Source organism: Strigops habroptila, chromosome 3 (assembly GCF_004027225.2).
Source record: "Strigops habroptila isolate Jane chromosome 3, bStrHab1.2.pri, whole genome shotgun sequence".
In the NCBI taxonomy this organism is placed as follows: Eukaryota; Metazoa; Chordata; class Aves; order Psittaciformes; family Psittacidae; genus Strigops; species Strigops habroptila.
In genome coordinates, this window is record NC_044279.2 from 9,729,251 (window position 1) to 9,750,943 (window position 21,693).

Below are 21,693 nucleotides of genomic sequence, written 5' to 3' on the forward strand. Positions count from 1 at the left end.
AAAATGCATTATAAATTGAGTGTAGCAATATATTGCACCTGTGTTTTCTCCTAACATTAAGTTCATAAAATTAGAAAGGTCCAGTTTTATAGAAGAAAAAAAAAAAAAAGACAGGCTTCAGGTCACTGAACAGACTGTCACCAGGCTCTGGTTAAAGAAAAATGGGAGACATAACCAGTTTCTTAAAAAGTTTTGATACATTTTTTTCTTCAATTAAGGATTGTTTGCATTATAAATATTCCGTTTTAGCCATTTCTAAAAATGAAAATGTAGCTATCCTATAACTGTTTAGTTGTTAGAAGAACAGCTGCAAAGCAACAGAAGTATTCTGATTTGAAGAGAAACCAAAGTATTGACACATCAAAATATATTATTTTTCTAATCCATATGTATTAGAAATGTATTGATAACGGAATAGAACACTGAAATTATATTACACCATGAGTCACAATGTACTGCTATGCATTAATATAAATATTTAAGTTAATTCTCTGACTAGAAATACTTCAACAAATGAAAAGTATTTTTGAATATTGGTACACTCCTTTGCATCTTTCTTGTGCTAAGGGTCTTGTTCCTCAATTTATCAGAGGTATTTAACAGGAGTGAGGATAAGAATAGGTGAAAAACAGTTTTATCATTGCAGGAAAAGAATTTCACAGTACTGTGATAGTTCTATTCAACCAATGCTTCTATTGAATCATTATTTAAATTTGCAAGATACTGTTCACAATTAGCAACACTAAGAAAATCCCATAAATCTACAATAGAAAAGCTTTCCAATTAATAAGACAAAAGCAGACTTTGTCTTCCTCTTTGTTCTGTATGTCATTTCTAATAAAGATTGGATAATAGAAATTCATGCTAAAGCTAATCGTTTCTTTACAATAAGAATGCTCTATAGTGCGGGAAAGGTTATAAACATTTTTGCTCTGGCTGTTTCTTAATCAAAGGGCATATCAGTTACTGTATATTACTGCAACATTCCAAGCATTAAATTAAATTATAGACAATAGAATCAAGTACAGTTTACATCTGTGGGACATTAAAAAATGAGGCACATTCAGCAGTTTATTTATTCCCAGTAGAAATATCCCTGCTGAAATAGTGTTTTTAAAACATTCTTTCCTACCAGACTTGGCTGTTTCAAATGCATTCCTCAGGCAATATACATATTTAGCTTTTAAATGTGACATGTGGAAATCAACCTTGATTTTCTTGGATGGCTTGACTTTCTTTAGTTGTGCTATGGTTTAGGTAACCTTACCACTCCCAAGTTTCAACCCTGCTACTGGACCTATACAAACAGCCTGAAGAATACTTACTCAACAGGGTTGCAAACAAGCACCACAGGTCCACCTGTGTTAATACATTTTGAAGGCTTCTACCACTTGCTACACGTGATTAATGTGTAAGCAGAGGCCACATACTGTGAAGGCTGAACCTGCAATCTTCAGTCTAGACACATGGATCTGTAGCATCTGAAAAGAAAATTACACTGTTAGTTCAATGTCAATAGAGCTCACTGCAGTCATAAAAGAAAGGGCTGCAAATATTACAGTAGGTTTGAGTGCTCATTTTTTAATTTATCTTAAAATTATTTGATAAATCAGAAGTATTTTGGATTTTAATAGTAGGCATCATATCTTCTAGTCCTTAACACTGGAAAATTATTCCTGTAATTTAGATCAGAAGACTGTATAAATAAATCAGGAACAGAAATGTGGTGCATCAAGAGCCAGATTCTACGCAGGTATAAATAAGTGAAACTTACATGCCAGTGGAAATAGGCTAACTGAAATAAGCTTCACTTCTACATGACTGGCCCTCAGGATCTGTTTCAACAGTGTAAAACTACTTGCAATTTATAATGCTATCTTTTGCACAATGTTCATGCCATTTTCTTTAGCTGCTATGGTTTTTTTGCTTGGAGATTCTAAGGCTGAATGGCACATTTGAAACTGAATCCATCCATTTCAGCACTTGTTATACTATGCTCAAACCACATATATTTCCATTCCTTTTTTCCCCAAAAAACCTTGTTGGATCTCAAGAAAAAAAAAACCCAATACCTGCATAGAGTTTGTGGCTTGATGTGAAGTTTAATGTTTATGACTGTGTGTTGAGTTCTATGACTAGAAACCCAAATTGGGTGGTATTGAAAGACAAATGAAGGTGATTAAGCATAAATGAATCCAAATTTCCTAGAACTCTTGTGTAATGAAACTTCTAAATATTTACAGTAATATTCTGGAGATTTGTTCTACTTGTTTTCTCATTTAAAGTTCTCTGACATAAGAATGTAAAAAGGAGGTAGAGTAAATATTTAACCTGCAGGGATTCCTTCAATGTTTTTTGTATAACTTGAAGCAGAGGATGGTATTTCAAAATTCATAATTTGTGTTAAAGGCCTGATGCTTATATTTTTGGTATAAATGCAAGAACAGGGGCAGCTGGACTTAGTAGAATCCACAGCTGCCTTGACAGTGTCGAGGCATCCCCGCAAACGACACAGATTTCAGCACAGAAAACATTCTATATTGCTGCCTTACTATAACAGCACACGTAAATCCTTATCATAGAAAACCACCAACAGATACACAGTGAAAATAAATCCTTCTAAAGGACCTGCCTTCTGATCTTTATAAACCCTTCTAAAAAGAGCAGGAAAGAAAACAGTGCAAATTCCACTGAGCTGTGAATTACCAAAATGCTAAATTCTATAGGAAAGAAATTGTAATTGTTCTCAGTAGCTATTTAGCTTTTTTTTTTTTTTTTTAGCTATTTAGATAACAGTAGTGGCAATAGACAAAAGAACTTATAACCGCAGAGAAAATAGTTATTGCCAAATGGCATTAATAGCAGCATCAGGCTAGACTTGCATAGAAAATGTGTAGATATAAATTAGCTCTGTGACAATTTTTAGAGATTATCTATATTTTCTGTAGTGATATCACTGAGACTAGTTTCAAAGGATAAAAAGAAAGCAAAAAGTTGCAATGGGAAAAAAAAACTCAGATGGACTGCCACTTACTTTTGTGAAATTTACATTTGACCCATAATCTTTTGAAAATACAGATCCTCATTATAGCTATTGTATTTATACCTTTATTATTAATCTGTTGATAACACTTTTATTAGCATAGTTTGAGATGGCAAGCAGCCTTGCTAATAAAATGAGACTTTTGTGTGACATAAAATTTCATATATGCATATAAACATACATGCACATGGACACAAACACACAGTCTGTGGGTTTGAAAATATTTTCCTCAGATACCTGTACTCCCAAGAAGATAGATGCAAATATTCTCTTTTATCTTACTGTTACATAGGAATATTTTATTTGGAAAAGTGACACATACAACTAATGATCTGGTATAAATATCCTGTGCATGTAGGAAACTGTGTTCTTTCGTGTAAATTGTATTATGGAAAATTAAGATGGGGAAATAACCTGGAAGATAGTTTTTCCTTTTCCAACTAGTGCTTGGCTATTAACTAGAGTAGATTGTCAAATGCTTCCTCCTATCTTTATTTAATTGGCTCATCTAATAGCAGTTCTGGTGCTTGCCTTTGCAGATTATGCTGAAGCTAATAGATCTGACTGTCACATTATTTGTATCCTTATTGTTAAATGACCCAACACAATTCCTTATGTTGTCCTTAAAGTATTTGCTGTTTTCTTTCTTTCAGGTTTTTTTTTTTCTTTCAAAAGCATGTATATATAATTGTGTTTTGCTTTAACAACTGTTTTTTCCGTTCCTTCCAACAGTGGAAAATGGGAAGAGAATGTTTTATACTTATCTTACACTCAACTTGAAAAAGTGTATGAGATTACAAAAGATGCAGTGAAGACCATTTTGTCTGGTTTTCTTGTGATACAAATATAACGCACATCATGGCCCATGTGGTCTCTTGGTGCCAGCCATCCACTGGTACATAAGAGTTGTTTATGCTACTCTTAGATTGCAAAATATATCCCTCTGTCGAAATCAGAAACTGTTTATATAGATGATATTTATTTATGTGGATAAAGCTGGCATAAATAAACAAGCTATATTGCAATTACATCTACACAAATGAGAATTTTTTAAGGCTTTTCCTGGTTTTTATTTTTCTCTATAAAGAAGGTTGTCTCACTGCCTTCAGATCAGACACTATTTTATAGTATTCTACAAGGGTCAGAATAAGATAAAATATTCCCAATTCTTTAATTCTTAAAGAGAGAAAAGTCCCTTGAACTTCAGTTAAGCTTATATAGTAAGTGGCAGAAGTACATAAGAGTAACCTTTTCTTCTAAAGTATTAATGAAATATAATATAAACAATTAAATAGCTTTCAGTTAAATAATATATGTTTAGGATCTATTCATTCCTAAGTGTACTTACTTGTGACAGTTTGATAAATATATTATTCACTGAAAAGCTATTTCATACAGTTCATGTTCTTTTTACATATTTTCCATTGTATCAGGAATGGAAAATTGTATCCTGATGAATAAATGCTGGTGCAATGCGCAGCAGCTACTACAAAATTGATTTGTCCTCAAACAGCCCCATGCTCATAATAATGTGCAGAATATAAATTTCTGTTTCTATTGTATTCTAAACAAAAACATTGCTGTCAGATTCAGTAACATGGTACTTGGGACATATAGTTCTAATACAATTTGTTCAATTTTTTCATATTTATATTGAAGATGATTATTTTGGAAGTAACTTTCCTATCTCAAAAGTCAATATTTAGAAATTTTCTTGTGAAAGATTTCTGAATGTTGTTTTCTACATGTCTTTTTTTCTCTACATCATCTTTCCATCTCTACATAGTACCATATGAAAATTCCATAACAGTTAAACTAATGAAACACTCTGTTTTCAAAAGCTCTTTTGGTTTTGGAAGTGGCTTTATTAAGGACTAATCCAGTTGAGAGAGAAGGATGTCATGTGGGACAGTGTCGAACGCTTTGCACAATTCACAATTGTTGCATAACCACTAATAGCTGCCTAATATTGACTTTTATTCTCAGGTTGCACTACTTAAGATCAACTGTTGAGTTCTACAGCTCAAAGTCAAATGGCAGAACATGTTTCTGGTTTTGACTGCTAATATTCGCAAAGTGTTACTGATTCTGAAAGGTTTCAAATATGTCCCAAGTTATTCAAAGAAAGCTTTTCTCTGTCTTTTTCTTCTAAGGCATTTAACTTAGCCAGCATTTTATAGATAATTAGGCATACTGGGGGAGAAACAATAAAAGATAACAAAGATCCTTAAAGATCTTATTTCTATGTATTGCACTTCATTGCAGTGTTTAAAATTGCAAGCATTGACAAAGTACAACCTTAGCTTATGTATAGAATGCATTCTGGCTTGGAATTCATCTACATTTAACTATGTATCTAATACTTGGTAAGCTTTTTTCATATTTGGAGTATAGAAATTACTAACTTCAGATTATATGTGTTTAGATTTTTTTTTTTAAGATTTTAATAAAGGATATTTTAATGTAATTTCTGAATGCTTCTTTCTTTTGTTCTGTTAAAAAATCCAGCTGAATAAATATCTTAGACTGTAAACTAGACACCCGATGCTGAACAAAACAAAACCTGAATATAACATATCCCACCTACAATATAAAAGCTTGAATTCTTTCATAAAAATCGGTCTCATAATAAAAAAAACATAATTAAAATAGAGCAAACAAACAGACCTTTGATGCATTCAGTTTTCATTATTATTTAAAAGTATTTGTGCCATATCAGGAAAAGAACGATTAAATCATGGATGTTTTAGTGCTGGATAACTCAAATTAGGTAGGTCTTTAGAACACGTTGATGTTTAACAGCTGAATACTTGTCTCCTATCTGTGAATTAAACCTTTCCAGAGAATTCTGTGCAATTAAAAAGAACAGACTTTGGGGTAAAAATGTACTCATTTCTACATAAATCTATTCACTGATGTTCAGAGTTGCTGTGCTTTGTAAAACTTGGGTTTATTTCAAGTGTGTGAGATGCAGTAAATCTTTCTAAACTCACCTATGGACTATTATCTCAAACTCTGCATCTGCTGTGAGTAATTGATTTGGCAGAAAAAAAAATACCTTGAAAATTACTTTCATCTTTTTATTTATTTCCATCTCAATTTTCCGTCTGCCTTTTGCTTTTCTTACAATGTCTCTTTTCTCCTCCATTCTGTTTTTTATCATGGTGTTGATGATTCCAGATAGCCTTACGAATACTGTCAATCACATGCCATCCTGCCCAAGAGCATATGCACCTGAAAAGTACATGGGATAGCTCATTTTTATCCATTTTTTTCAAAGGAAATTCAATTTAACAGTCATTTTGAATAGCATAAACCCCTGACTTTAGGCATCTTCATTTTAAATGGAAGCACCAGATTCTCTTTCTGTCGAAACACTGGATCTCTGCAGATGAAGAATTCTACCCTTCCCACACTGGTGTGGTAATAAGCATGTAGTAAGTGGTACACCTTAATAAATCAAGGCCTCAAGAGACTGGACTGTCTGTGTTTCATCAGAAGAAGGCAGTGATTATTTGAACCATATGTATCTTCTAAAACTTGAGTTTTATAAATCAATTCTTACTTGTTAACACTATTAAGATATTAAACATAATGCAAAACATGTTCTGAGTATAATTTATAGAGGACATTTCTTTGTATGCTTACTTCCTTAGAAATACATTGGATGAAGTGGATAATGTGCTCAAAGACTATTTCATGGATGCCTGTGTCATCCTTAGACTGGAACAATTTCATATTAAAAATTTCATAGAATCATAAAATCACACAATCATACAATAATATAATGGTTTGGGTTGGAAGGGTCCATAAAGCTCGTATAGTTCCAAACCCCTGCCATGGGCAGGGACACCTTCCACTAGACCAAGTTGCTCAAAGCCCCATCCAACCTGACCTTGAACACTTCCAAGGATGGGGCAACCACAGCTTCTCTGAGCAACCTGTGTCAGTGCCTCATAGAATTTCTTCTTTATATCTAATCCAAATCTACCCTCTTTCAATTTAAAGAAATTACTCCTTGTCCTATCCCTACATGCCCTTGTAAAAAGTCCCTTTCTAGCTTTCTTGTAGGCCCCCTTTAGGTACTGAAGGCTGGTCTGTCTCCCTGGAGCTTCTCTTCTCCAGGCTGAACAAGCCCAACTCTCCTAGCCTGTCTTCATAGAAGAGGTGCTCCAGCCCTCTGATCATTTTCATGGCCTCCTCTGGACTTGCTTTAATAGGTCCACACCTTTCTGTAGGAGGCCCCAGAGCTGGAAGTAGGACTGCAGGTGGGGTCTCATGAGAGTGGAGTAGAGAGGGAGAACCACCTCCTTCGACCTGCTGGTCTAGCTTCTTTTGGTGCAGCCCACCATACTATTGGTCTCATGAGTAAATACCACTCTATCTTGGACTGAGACCTGGGAACTTGTAACAGCAATGGTATTTTCATAAGCATTGAATATGGTTTAATACTTTCTAACATAACTACATTTTTGAACTGCATTGTCAAAGAACACTTTGGAGATATGTGTACGTTTTCTGAGAAAAATCACACTGGAAATCTAAACAATAATCAATAAGATCCAGAAATTGGTAGGGTCACGCACACTACTGTCAGAAAACAATTGGCACTTCAACTTCCACTGTTGTTAAGCAGGTACTATTAGTGTTTTCAGCTGATTTAGAAAGAAGTTTTCTTCTAAGACAGTCTGTTAACTGGCCATCATTAGCCGGTAGGTGTGATTAAATATCAAAAAAGCCAAAATTTTATTGCACTTGGTTGAATTTTTTTAAGCATTAGTTACACTACATTGAATATCAAATATTTTTTATTGTACTGGCATGTAATTATGGAAATGCATCTTAAAATTGCAGTAAACCAAGCTCGTATGAAGATTATGTGTGATTTTTAAACTGGTGTACACTGTAGAAGATGCCAGCAAGATCCGGAAACATGAAATACTGTGTAAGCATATGCTTTTCTAGTAGTGTGTAGGCTTAAACCACGACACATATCAATACTATAAGCCCTGGTATATTTGTAATGGTTATATTTCTGTTGTTTAGTAACTGAAACCAGATCAGTTATAGTGGGACTAACTATGTTAGTTTGCCAGCAGGGAAGAAAAACTAAATATTTGCTAGATGTGACAGAGTATATGTATGTCTCAGTATATATGTAATATATAATAATTTGAAATGGAAATATCAAGGATTAAGACAATCTAACATGTCTAGTTGTGTTAAAGACTTTCAAATTCCACTGAAATTTCTCTGCCAGAAGATGAATAGAATTAGAAGAAACAAAAATACACACTATGATTTATTACATTTTGCAGCTATAGTTTTTTCAACTGTATTAGAAAAAAGAGACATGAGAGTTTTGTATTCCGTACAGATTGAAAATGTTCTTGTCTCTCTGTACCTTTTAATTCAGAAACTTTTGCCTCTGTAATTTGAACAAACTCAGAGGGAAAGTTATTTCTTTGAAGTTTTCACTATGATTTAAACTTCATCACTAGATCCACACATTTGGAGGAAGAGCATCAAACAAACAAAATTATTCATGTACTTTGCCACACCAACTCCCTTCATGAAGCCAATTACATTCTCCAAATATAGCTAGATAGCCAAACTACCTGCTGCTAAGAGCAGAGGTTGAATCATGTGAGAGTAGTTAAGAACTAATGGGTTTTTGCTTGTTGTTACTAGACTTTGCTTTCTGTCTCCTACCCTGCCAAGTTTCTGAGGCATCTGCCTGGCAGCCACACAGATCAAGCCTCAAGCAGTGAGAGTTCGTACTTCAGTCTCCCTCAAAGCCTTTTAAGTTTATCTCCTACTGGTTCATGTTCCCCAAATAAGACACTAAAATATCTTAAAAGCACTGTGTTTTAAAATTATAGTGGCAACTTTCAGCATTACTGCTACCAAGATCTTTTAGTTAGCTTGTTATTTACATTTAATTCTGCCTTGTCTCAGATTTTGTCAGGGAATCTCTGGCTAGTTTACAGTGTTTCCTTTTCTATTTTTCATCCAGTTCAGTTGCTTGCTGTTTCACCTGAGTTAGTGTATCCCTACACTACCTGTCAATCACTATCATGACTCCATTATTATTTTTGAAGCAATATAGATGGCTAATGGCTGTGAGCACAGGAAAGTAGTAAAAATTGCTAATAAATTCTCTCATATTCAGCAGCATGGATTTCTTTTTAGAGTGAGTTTTGTTCTCTATTTTTTTCCCATGAAAGAAAACTTCCACCTCCTGTTATCAATTTTATACGGAACATTGCTAGTTAGAGGTCTCAACCTTGTTGGAAAGATCCAACCACTTGTAAGATTATATTTTTGTACTTCTGATGGATGACTCTTTAGAGTACCCTTGAACAGTAATCTACCTTAAAGTACTGGTGGTTTACAACTGAAGGGTACTTGCATTGCCCGATCTTACTATTAACCTGAAGTTCATTAACTGTGTCACAGACATTTCAGGCTCTCCCCTATGACTCCTTTTTGGTTTTCTTTCTTTTTGTTTCTTTCTTTTCACATGGTTAGCTGGTCACTTGCCAGCTATATAGCAAATAGCTGAATTAACTAAAATTACATAAGGCTCACCAAATTCTTATAAAACTCATTCCACTGTAATATTTATATTACTGGACTATGTTGATAATTGGAAACATAAGATGTCATTCAGGTGTTCACATTGCCTAGACTTTATATCTGTGGCCTTTTACATTATTGATTGGGACAGAAGGCAACCCCAGTCATTCCCTCTTCCTGTAAAGCAGCGCTGAACCATCCACCTTATGTACTCAACATCTTCAAAGTGCCAGACTCATTTGTCAGTGCCCTGCATCTGGAAAACATCTTTGCAGGAAGAATGTTCTCCAGCATAAAGTGGTGTGGGAGGTGAGACTATATTTCTGTAGAATTTAAAAGGGGAATCAAAAATTTTTATGAGGGCAGAAAAGGGCAAAAGCAATACATCTGTGTAGTTGTGATGATGTAATGCTATGAAAAAAAGAACAGAGCAACTGCAGCTTTGTCATTCTCTGAGAAAAAAAAACTGTAGTGATATTTGTCTATATTCAAAGTTCAAAGTTTTCTTACTCATTATGTGCTTAATTTCTGAGAACCTGTTATAAATGAAATCTCACTGTATTCTGGCTGCTCTAGGGCACCAATAATGTTTCCATGTTTTATTTCCTAAGTATATTTTAGTTATCGAGATTTTTATTTAAAAAATATTGAAATAATATGATGAAAAGTTGATTTTTTTTATTTTTTTTTAATAATAGAAGAAATGTCTGGTTTAGTGCAAGCTTGGAAATTACATATTGATGATTAAAACATTGAAGAAATCAGGTATCATGAATATAATTACCATTGCTTGATAAATGGCTAACAGAATCCATCTTGTCAAAGAAGATATAATACGAATATGTTCACCATAGCAGATGTGCTGTAAAAGAAAGTGTGTTAAGCAAGATCAGTTTGAATATTTGCCAGCAAGCTCTGGCAGACAGATAACAAACCCTCAGGTTTGTTCTTGACATTTAAAGCAACAAAAAGTAAGATTTGCTCTCTTACAAAATGTAATCTAGCAGCCCAGACTTGCTTTAAGGCTTTCATAAGTAAGTGAAGTGCCATATAAGAATATGTAAATATTGAAACAGTCTTTCCTTTCTTGAGTAAAATATTCTTTGTACTATAATGGTGTGGGTTTAGCTGTGGTGTTGAGCTTTTAGATTAAAAAGGCAAAACACTATATTACAAAAGCTGAATAACATTGTCACAAATTTGGGAATCAGTACACTGATGCAACTCTAAGCTCTATTTTTACCAAAAGACAAAAGTAGGAAAGGTCTTTTCTTTTTTGATCTGTGTGTTGAGCACTAAGCAATATATTCTCCCTGAGCAACTATTTTTTTTTATTTCTTTACACAAGATCTTTATAGAGAAAGAAACTTTTGTCACAGAAAGCTCTAGAAACTCAATAAAAGGAAGCATTTTACTCAGCTGAAAACTTTAGCTATTCCGATATAAGAGAGGAGCCAAGGGTTTCTGGTCCGTGTGCTGGAACAGTTTATATAGTTTATCCACTGCTTAATATAAAATGCATAGACTATTTTGGGCACTAGAGCCAGACTTCTTTCCCAGAAAAGCAATTTAGCTACTATATTAGAGTCATACTAGTACTTTTTCTGTCTTCCTGAATCTTGAATATTTTGTTGAACAGCTTAAACAGGAAATGGAGAAAGCATCCATCCTTTCCTACCAACCTAGTAGCTAATAGCTTGTGATTAAACCTCTTTATGGAAAGAGAAAGATCTGAGTTTCAATCCATTTAGAAAAGGAAATTGAACTCATGTCTGCTATTTCTCAGGTGACCGATTTAACCACTAGAATATTTTAAAAAACCTTAGCAGCACTATGTTTTCCCTGGCAAGGATCTGGCAATTGCAGTTGCACCTGATCTTGTAAGTGAGCTAGATGTGCTCATAAATGTAGCTGTTAAACCATAGTACTAGATAGAAGAACAACTGCTTTTCTGGTTATACTCAAGTTTAGGCCCTGATACAGAAACCGAATTTTTAAAATTAAGGCTGTCAGCATGACCAGGAGCACAACTCTTGACACATTGAGGGGTCTACAGACACAAGGTGACACTTGCAAGCACAAGCTTCTTCAATGTAACTGAGGGGAAAATTGCTTTTTTGGGGGGGGGGGTGGAAATTGCTTTTCAGTCACTGAGGGTATCTCAACACTACAGAGTGCAACAATCCATGAACTAAAAATTCATGCAATGAGGGTGAAGGCTGTGCAACCTGTGGCTGCAGCAGCTCAAGTCTGGAAGCAGCACAGCTGCTTTCCTGCAGTGCTACACCAAAGCCAATCAGCTTTGTTGAAGGGGCATAACACTACATGAATGACGTCCTACTGCTCCAAAACTTGGGTCACTTACTACAAGCCACATCGTGGTGAGATTCACTTGCCTAGAAATGACAGGCACTAGTGCTATTTTAGACTCCCAGGTATCATTCTGCTGGCATTCAGATGCTGCTGTATTCTATTTGCCTACACTATCCTAATATCTCAGATACCCTACAACGTCCAGAAATCCTACTACCTTTCAAGAGAACTACATAATACTACTACATTTGTGTTTCAGTAACAAAATCACTCCCCATATCCCACTGTTTGCTGTTTTCCAGCCCTTCCAGATGTCAGGTTCACTTTTATGCATGTCTCTACACCCACGGCAAAACCATGCCTGTATAGCTTTGCTGGAGGTAGTCCTAGAAATATCCCTTTTTACAAGTTTAATCTTGAAAGCCGTTTAATATTCTCAACTTTCATTTAAGACAGTGAGAGTTGCAGGTGTACTTTGCTGGACTGAGTCTTATGTGAGTAGCTACAAGCTTATGTGATCAGGTAGAGAACTGTTCATCGTGCCTTGTGTTCTCATAGAGGACACGTGAGTGATATCTCTGATCTAAAAGAAATACCATCTCATTTATGAAAAATTGGCCTTCAGGGCATCATGGAAATAAATCATGGGCAGCTACCACAGTATCCTTTTGTGGCTCGTGTATAACTACAATTTAAAACACAATGCTTTTCACTCCAAGACTGACCCAAAAATAAAATACATTGGATGTTTTATATTCCTCCAACTAAAAAGTGGCGTTATTTAGGACCAAAAGAATATTTCTAGCTTTGCTTCTGTTCCATTTCTAATCTGATCAGAAGCAAGTAACGTTCTTCTGAAATAGAAATCTGCTGGATTTGTTTGGCAGAGAAGCTTGCTTTGAAAGTGCCATTTCCACATTGTTATGCAGTTCTGTGCTGAATGTATTGCTCTCAAAAGATTATCTGTCCAGTGGTCGGTATGCACCACTTAGACAAAAAAGACTCTTGTTCTGCTCATCATGATGTTTCTTTCTGTGACTTAGTTTTTCCATTTGTTAAATGAGGACAATCACACCCAGGTACAAAGTGTTTTGGCCTCTACTGCTAAAAATGTTACAGAAAGCCTAGATATTAACATTTTTCTACACAACTATTCAATAGATTCTTTTTGAAGATCACTCAGGAAAGACCTGAATTGTGAGGCTGAAGTTTTAGTATGACTCCTTTGATATAAATTTTATCATCTAGGGAAGCAGCCTTCAGAAACTAGATGTTTTCAGCCTCTGTGAACATGAAAAAAACCTACCTAATAAATGGAGCAAAACATGTTTATCCTATTACTAAATTCCATTATCATCACATACACAACATAAATAATAATTTACTATTAAAAGAAAGTGTGGCAATTTGTTGGATTAAATTAATATCCTTGTTGAATATTAGATTTGTTGCCTTGGCTCAAGATATTTCTTCTCTTTTCTATAATTTAGAATGTAAGTTATCTCATGAGGTAAATTGGTCAAGCTAATCCTTTTGTGGGTAAGGTAACTTCAAATTCAAATATAGAATTCAAATCTCATTTGTTTGGAACACTTTTTTTCTCAGGGAACAAAGGAAAATTGTTAATAGTGATTATGAATTTCGGTGGTTTAGTATTTCGGTACCTTATGAGGCTCCACTCTCAGGTTAAATATGCACATCAATTTCTGAAAATCACAGCATATGAGGATGGCATATGTGACATCCTAAGTTGATGTCATAGTTGTAGACCTGTGTGAGGACTTTCTCTGAAATATAGGACCAGTCCCCTTGCAGAAGACAAGCTGTAGTTTCTGTCTGGCTGATAAGGTGCAGCATGGACAAATGAACATAACTGCTGGTGTGGCACATGAACAGGAACCTCCACCCCAAACTGGATGAGGGCCCATTTGGTGTCTTCAATAGCTCTGCGACTATCCCACTTATTCCAACATCAGCTGCTAAGCCACATCCAAATAATTGGAAAAGTTATGCTTAGGGACAGCTGTGAGGATAAGCTAATTTAGTTTCTTTACCAAGAGTGGTTTCTTCACAGTACAAAAATTTGCCACAATATAGACATAAGAACATAGTTCCTTTCCCCTAGTCCCAGCTCTGCTGTTTTGGAGGCAGTCCTAATGTACTGTCTGTAATTACCTCTTTTGAGGCTTCCCAACAGAAAAATTGTTTTCAGCCTTTCTGACCTGCTGCGAGCTGGAGTGTGCTCTGCACCATCTACTCAAGAGTGTAGAAAGACCTTAGTGCTTGCCTCTTGCTTCCTTCCTGAGGTCTGATTCCAAGTTTCTGCAACATTACCCAGGATGAATTTCCCTTCCTCTGTGGAAGTGACTTTAATTTGGATCATGTGCAGCTAATACCCAGCTCCCCTTATCTGGTCAGCTCATTTCTTGACAAAATCAGTAATCACTTGGAAAATTATGAATATGCATTTTGCAGATTTCATACTGTTCTCTCTGAATTTAGAGGCAATATTTTCAGTGAATTGAGTGAAGACAGTGCTGACCTTAAAATAAGCAACTCCACCCCCTAAAAAAACTAAACTAGAACAATGTTCTATACTGTACTGTGTGTACAGTAAAAAGCTGCAGTTTCACATGCCTGAAGGAAAGACAAGGAGAAAATTTCCAGTAATTTTTTTCAATTTCCATCATTTCGATTCATTCATTCATTCATTCCATTTGCAGTTAATATTTTAAGTGGGGTTTTTTTCTTTTCAGAAAATGTTAAAGAGAAAACTTATTTTCACCCCTCCCCATCTCATGATATTTTGAGCAGAAATTATGATGTAAAGATTCATACACAAATCTCCTGCAGAGCTGGCTTATTTTGAAAATTGTTCCCAGGTGTTCTGTGTCTCTTTCTTACTCAAAGATTATACGATCAGCATTTTAATGTCCTACAACTTCTTGTCTAGTTCCCTAGGAGGATATGAAAATGAAGCTGTGAAAGCTAAGCTATTTGGTATTTATCACACACACTCTGATTGTATTTCAGAGCTCTGGGATTTAAACAGGACATCAGTCTTTCATAGCCCGTTTGGATATCTTGGTCTTCATATAATGCTGCTGGATGAGTATCAAGAGCGACTGTTCGTGGGAGGAAGAGACCTCTTGTATTCCCTCAGTTTGGATCGAGTCAGCGACAACTACCGAGAGGTGGAGTAAAAAGCTATATATCTTAGTCACTTCATGTCATAATGTGTAGCAGAACGTCAGTTTACATGACTGAAAATGAGATAATGGAGGTTTGGTAGATGGTTGGTGCATGTACATTAAGGTCATGTTTGTATTTAAGAAAAATACACTGATTACCATTTTTTCCTCAGTAATAGCTCGTAAAGCTCACTCTTGGTGAGGAGATCAGGAGGTCATATAGCTATTTCTGATCAGGAGGTCATATAGCTATTTCTAACTGACTTTCAGCATGTCTATGGATTTTTAGAGCATCTCACATTCTCTACGTACCTGATTTCTGTATCTCCATTATGTTATCAAGGAATAATTTATCTCTGGTGTTTGCGAGGGACTTTTCCACAGTAGAAAAGAAAATCTAAAAAATAATTAAAAGAAAAAAAGAATAAAAAAGACCCAATTAACATGTAAACTGTAAGAGGTTTTCAACAGCAGCAGCTAATTTTTAGCCTTCTTTAGAAACTGGATTTTCACTGGTTAGAGCCAGAAGTGCTATTAAGAAGCCTACTCAGTGGTCTGTGGGAGAAAAGTGGTTTAAGTCATAATCCTACCAGAGAGCTCAGTACGTCTTAGAAACCACAACTGATCTGCAAACTGGCAATTGGAGAGGCCAGATTTAGAACCCATATGAGTCTTGGCTTTCTTGCTCATTCTAGGTGCCAACACCTGGGATTGAAAGCATTTGGTGACAAAGGAAGCTGATAGAGTATTGCTTCTGCCTCAACCATCTTGACTATGGATAAATGATGTCTTGAATTATTTCAGTGTTTTCCTTATATACTTTTAAAATTTTTTCTAATGTATTTTGATATATTTTCATTCATTCTCAAATTAATGAATGAATGAGAAAGTGAGTAATAAAATAAAGCCCCTCTGGAGAAATATGATTTTTGTTGATATCCATACCGCACTGACCACTACTGTTTCAGATTCTTTTCTTTTTGCCCCCTTGCTGTAAGTGAATATTCCTATTCTCATGCCAACACTCTGGTCAACTTTACCATAAGCAACCTTGCTTATCTCCAAGTATAGTTAGCATGTTCCACTACTGTGAACAGCTATAATATGCTTTATCCTTTTTATAAATATAGATATGGGGAAATTTTATAAATAGATATGGGGAAATTAATATATTCAGGGAGGCCATTTGAGAATTTATCTACATTTTAAAAATAAATAAATTAATTAATTCCCCAGGGAGCAATGTTACATGTATGCTGAGCTTTGTTCCTGTACAGTAAGATATGAGTCAACTTCTTTTCCATTTGATAAAAATTATTTATATCCTGTGACAAGATATTAGAGCTCAGGGATATGAAAACATTTAGGAAGCAGTTGTTTCTATAAAATAAGCATTTTTTCCCCCTCTCTTCTTCTGCATTTGGCAGTAAATCTGTATGAGGAAAGGTGACAGGATAAAGCACTTTATGCTTCTCTCCAACTACATTGTCCCATCTGGACACGCTCTTGAAGTTCGTTGCTTTCCTTCTTGTTTTTAGATGGAAGATCAGCCGTTTACTCTGAAAACATACTCTCTGTCTTGAGACTAGTGTACAGAGTATGACAAATTGATGGAAGTGCTTCTTGCCTGCTTGCCTGCTTTTACGATGTGCTAAAGATGAGAAACTGGAATAAATGGAGCTTGACCTCGCATATTTAAAAACACGACCTCACCGGGGCTTAGCTCCCTTGAATACAAATGTCATGATCCTTTTTTCGTCTCTCAGTGTTCACTCAGTGAAGATCTCATTCTGTGATAGCTAAGGAAAACTTGATTGTCCTACAGCACTATCAGCAGCAGTGTGGAAAGAGACATTTCTTTTATAAGAGAGCTTAATTATTGAGATACACTGGGGGAAGTTCCTGGTATTGAAAGACTGGTTGATTCATTATTACCATAGTTCTTTCATAATCTGTCTTTAACTGTGTGTTGGTTAGCCTTTGACATTTTCTTTCAGACTGAAAACTTCAGCTTGATTAATTTAAAACACCAGTTACAATCTAGTGAAAGTACAGGAGTGGAGGCAAGTTCCTGGGTTTTATTCTTCCTCTAGTAACCAGGATGAGTCACTAGCTTCAAAAGAGATATTTCATTGAGTTGGTAGTTTGGTATGGATTCATATAGATCTTTTTATTTTTCTGTGTTCTAGAAAAGAGTGTATGTGTTTTAATTCACTGCCACTCCTTTTTCCTCAATTTGCAATATGAATATGCTTTCGAAAAGCCAAACTAAACCCCATTCCAAATTAGAGTGTGTCCCTTCTGCTGTAAAATGGCCAATTAATTCAGTTCTAGCAAGCATATTAGAAGTGCTCCAAAGAAAAACAACAATATGCTGAATGGACATAAAATGCTTTTACACTGAGACCCATTGACTAACCAAGTAATTTCTAAAAAACTCAACTTGTATGCATATAAAACATGCATCCTATAAATCTACATTTAATAGACTATATGTTTTTGTTTAAGATTCAATTGTCTCCAACTTTCAAATGCAAAGCAGCACTCTGAAGGGTAGATTATAGATTTTTCACATAAACTCTCAGCTGTTTATGTATATATCTACCAACACTATTTTAAGCATATATTACCTTGACTACTTTTTATATCCAGTAAGAAAAAGATATATACAAAATGGGAAAAATCTTTCAGGGAAGAAAACTGCTACTGTCATTCTTGCGTTGGTTGGGGAATCAGGTTGAGCTCTCATCTGTGGCATAAACCTTCCATGTCTTCTTTGACAGAGTCATCTCACCATTGTATTTCCCTTGCCTATTTTGCATGTTTTTGTAGTCTTTGTATCCCTCCTTTCATACAGTACACACAGAAATTTTCTTTTTTAGAGTATTTAGCACATCTTTCCATAAGTTTTTTTAAACAGAGTTATTCATTTGCTTTGATTTCTGTATGAAGAATGTCTTAACACTAACAGTAGCAAGAAAGAGGGAGGCTATGAAATGTGGATGTCAATATTTAAAGAGAGTTAAAGCCATAGAAGTACTTGAAATCTGTGTAAAGCCAAAGCTATGAAGGTACCATCCACATGACCTTTGCTTTCCCGAAGATCTCATTCCCTTTGACACCACTTTTGGAATCATAATTTACACATACTAACTTTACATATTTGGGATTCGATCCAAAGTCTTTAAGGCTTGTAATGATCTACCACACTGATAGAGAACTTTCTTGGAAATATGGTGCCAAATTTACTTTTAAAAGTATTTCAGTTCATTGTAATTGGTGCCAAAGCAGATCTTTGTTGACAGCCACCTGGAACCAATGGCAGTAGTTCATCATCACTGATCTAACAGCTCACAGAGAAGGATGACCTTTGTTTCTATTTTTTGTCTCTTGGAGTGAAAATAAACTGCACTTCCTATTTGTCCTCAAACTCTTTACAGATCCTCTTTCTTCCTAGTTTCTGTTTCAAAGGGCTTATGAAGGCCTTGCTCTGAAAAGAAGCCCTCCTGCTTCTGTAAATAGGCTTGTGCAGACAGATTTCAATGTGTTATTTCTGATTTACTATGAGATAGCTCCAGGTTAGGACTTATGTCTCTTCTGTAATAAACTATAGAGCCCTCATAATGCGTCCTGCCTCTAGTGAAGCTAGCTATATTTCCACTCCAGAGCTGCCTGAACACAAGTCTTCAAGAGCAGGGCTGGCTTGTATTTACTTTGAGTACCATGTAGGTATATACATATATTCAAACTGAAATAAGAAGCACACAATTCAACAGTGAGTTTGATTACCCATTGGTGGCTATGTATTTGTAGATAAATATATATAATATCCAGTTATAACCAGATATTTTTGCAGAATTTGTGCTTTAGCCAAACACAAGCTAAGTGTTAATTAAGCACTATTTATTGGCTTAAACCAGGGACAGGATAGTTGAATGGCTTAATTGCTCTGTCATATACTAGAGTTCAGACTAGTTGACACAGTAGCCTGTTTTGGCATGAAGTGCTATAAAGCTCATATAACTTCTTGAAATTAGTAGTTTTCATTAGATATGCCATCCTGTTTTTCGAGGTTAGTGACTGAATAGGTAAGCTCTTTGGAGACACTAACTAATATTCCAGCTCCAATTAAAGTTTTCCCCTAACTGAATTTGTTCAGTAGCTGTAGCCTGTACTGCTATATAATTCCATTTTTTCCCATGAGGAGTATATGTAAAAGTAGCTTTTTCCTGTCTTTTAAACACAGTGCTATCTCAAGGATGATAATATTATGGTTCAAGATGAGAAAAAATCACTAAACAAGCAATTAAAAAATTTAGTTCATAGTAATCTGCAGAGGTGAAAAAGTTTGAGAAATTATGTCCAAGGCAATAATTATGTCAAGCATGCAGCCCAGTAAAATGTATGTTAGTGTGATGCTATTCCATCTTAAATGCACAGGAAAATTTCCCAACAATAGTTATTGACAGCTTGCCAAGAGATTTTAATCCTAGCAAAGAATCAATGCTGGGGAGGGACTCTTCATAAGGGACTGTAGTGGTAGGACAAGGGGTAATGGGTTCAAACTTAAACAGGGGAAGTTTAGATTAGATATAAGGAAGAACTTCTTGACAGTGAGGGTGGTGAGGCACTGGAATGGGTTGCCCAAGGAAGTTGTGAATGCTCCACCCCTGGCGGTGTTCAAGGCCAGGTTGGACAGAGCTTTGGGCTGCATGGTTTAGTACGAGATGTCCCTACCCATGGCAGGGGGGTTGGAACTAGACGATCTTAAGGTCCTTTCCAACCCGAACTATTCTATGATTCTATGATTCTATAATTCAATGTTAAAGCTGTTAGCTGTCATGATTCTAAAGCATAAATATCAGGAAAAATAATATGTGGCAGGTGAAAGGTGACCATTACATCTGATTAATATCTGGATTTCCATGCAGCGCAAACACGTCCTGTGTTATGGTAGTTACGTAAAACAGCAATAATTACACAAATACCACTGAGTACAGTAAGCACACCTTGGCAAAGTATTTTTTGAGCCACTTACTATAGATTTCTTTGCAAATGATCATAACAGAGACTTGTGCAGCTGATACACTTGAGGGAAGAGATGCCACGCAGAGGGACCTTGACAAGCTTGAGGAGTGGACCTGTGCAAACCTCACAAGGTTCAATGAAGCTCAGTGCAAGGTCCTGCGATTGGGTCAGGGCAATCCCCAGTATCAATACAGATCGGGGGATGAAAGGGTTAAGAGCAGTCCTGCAGAGAAGGACCTGGGGCTGGAGATATTGGTGGATGAAAAACTAGACATGAGCCAACAATGTGCACTTGTCGCCCAGAAATGCGATTGTTTCCTGGGCTGCACCAAAAGAAGTGTGACCAGCAAGTCAAACGAGGTGATTCCTCCCCTCTACTCTGCTCTGGTGAGACCTTACCTGGAGTGCTGTGTCCAGCTCTGGGGTCCCCACCACAAGAAAGATATGGGCCTGTTAGTGTGAGTCCAGTGGCAAAGGAGGGCCACAAAAATGGTTAAAGCACTGGAATACCTCTCCCATGAGGAAACGCTAACACAGTTGTGGCTGTTTAGCCTGAAGAAGAGAAAGCTCTGGGGAGACCTTGTAGTAGCCTTTAAATGCATAAATGGGGCTTATGAGAGAGAATTTTCAACAGGATGAGACAAAGGTTTTAAACTGAAAAAAAGTAGATTCGGATTAGATACAAAGAAGAAAATTTTTATGCTGAAGCTGGTGGGACACTGGAACAGGTTGCCCAGAGAAGTTGTGGATGCTCCATCATTGGAAGTGTTCAAGGTCAGGTTGGACCGGGCTTGGAGCAATCTAAGCTAGTGCAAGGTGTCCCTGCCCATGGCAGAGCGGTCAAACTAGATGATCTTTAAAGTCCTTTCCAGACCAAACCATTCTATGACTCTATTATTCATTCTATAATTATTTGCAAAGAACCAAATCTTTATTGCTTACACTGCAGCAGCTTTTCAACATTCCATATGAAGTGGAGGCATTGGGTTACATCTGTGGCTTTTTTCTCTTAATTCTGTATATGCATTTAATCCAATACGTTTTAAGTGGAAAATGTTTATGTAAAATATATTCAATAGCACTAGGGCTAAGTATCCAAATACCAAAATAAACACCTACACACCGTGTATGTAATATTAGGTTACAGAGGCAAGTGTTTATTCCCTCTGTTTCCTGTGGTTTCTCTGTTCCTAACAGCTTCCTACGCCAGATAGGGGCAAACCCCCCATTTTAACCTCCTAGTTAGACCATTGGGAAGTGGAAGCTGTGACTTCAAACTTTTAGTCTCAGGAGATCCTAGAATTCATATCTCTTAACTCCTAGTCTTTTGGGTTAAGAACAGGCTGCCACTTATTCAATCCTTGACCAATGAGTAAAGTAAATGACCTAAACACTGACAGGCTGCTGAAAGTGACAAGAATAACATATAGCTGACCTCTTGCTTTTAAGCGAAAGCCTCAAGGATTTATAGCTTACCCCCACTTCTCTTACGATTTGCTTTTCTTATAGTTTCTCCACATATTTTCTTGGATTAGAATT

General features: G+C 36.0%; 1 protein-coding gene across 1 annotated transcript in view; it reads left to right on the plus strand.

The window, feature by feature from the left end:
• Nucleotides 1-21,693, plus strand: part of SEMA3E (semaphorin 3E) — a 138,332-nt gene that overhangs the window by 56,407 nt on the left and 60,232 nt on the right. Inside the window, exon 2 of the mRNA XM_030480453.1 lies at nucleotides 14,969-15,129. Within this exon, the coding sequence (XP_030336313.1) occupies nucleotides 14,969-15,129 (161 nt within the window). The remainder of the gene's footprint in view (nucleotides 1-14,968; nucleotides 15,130-21,693) is intronic.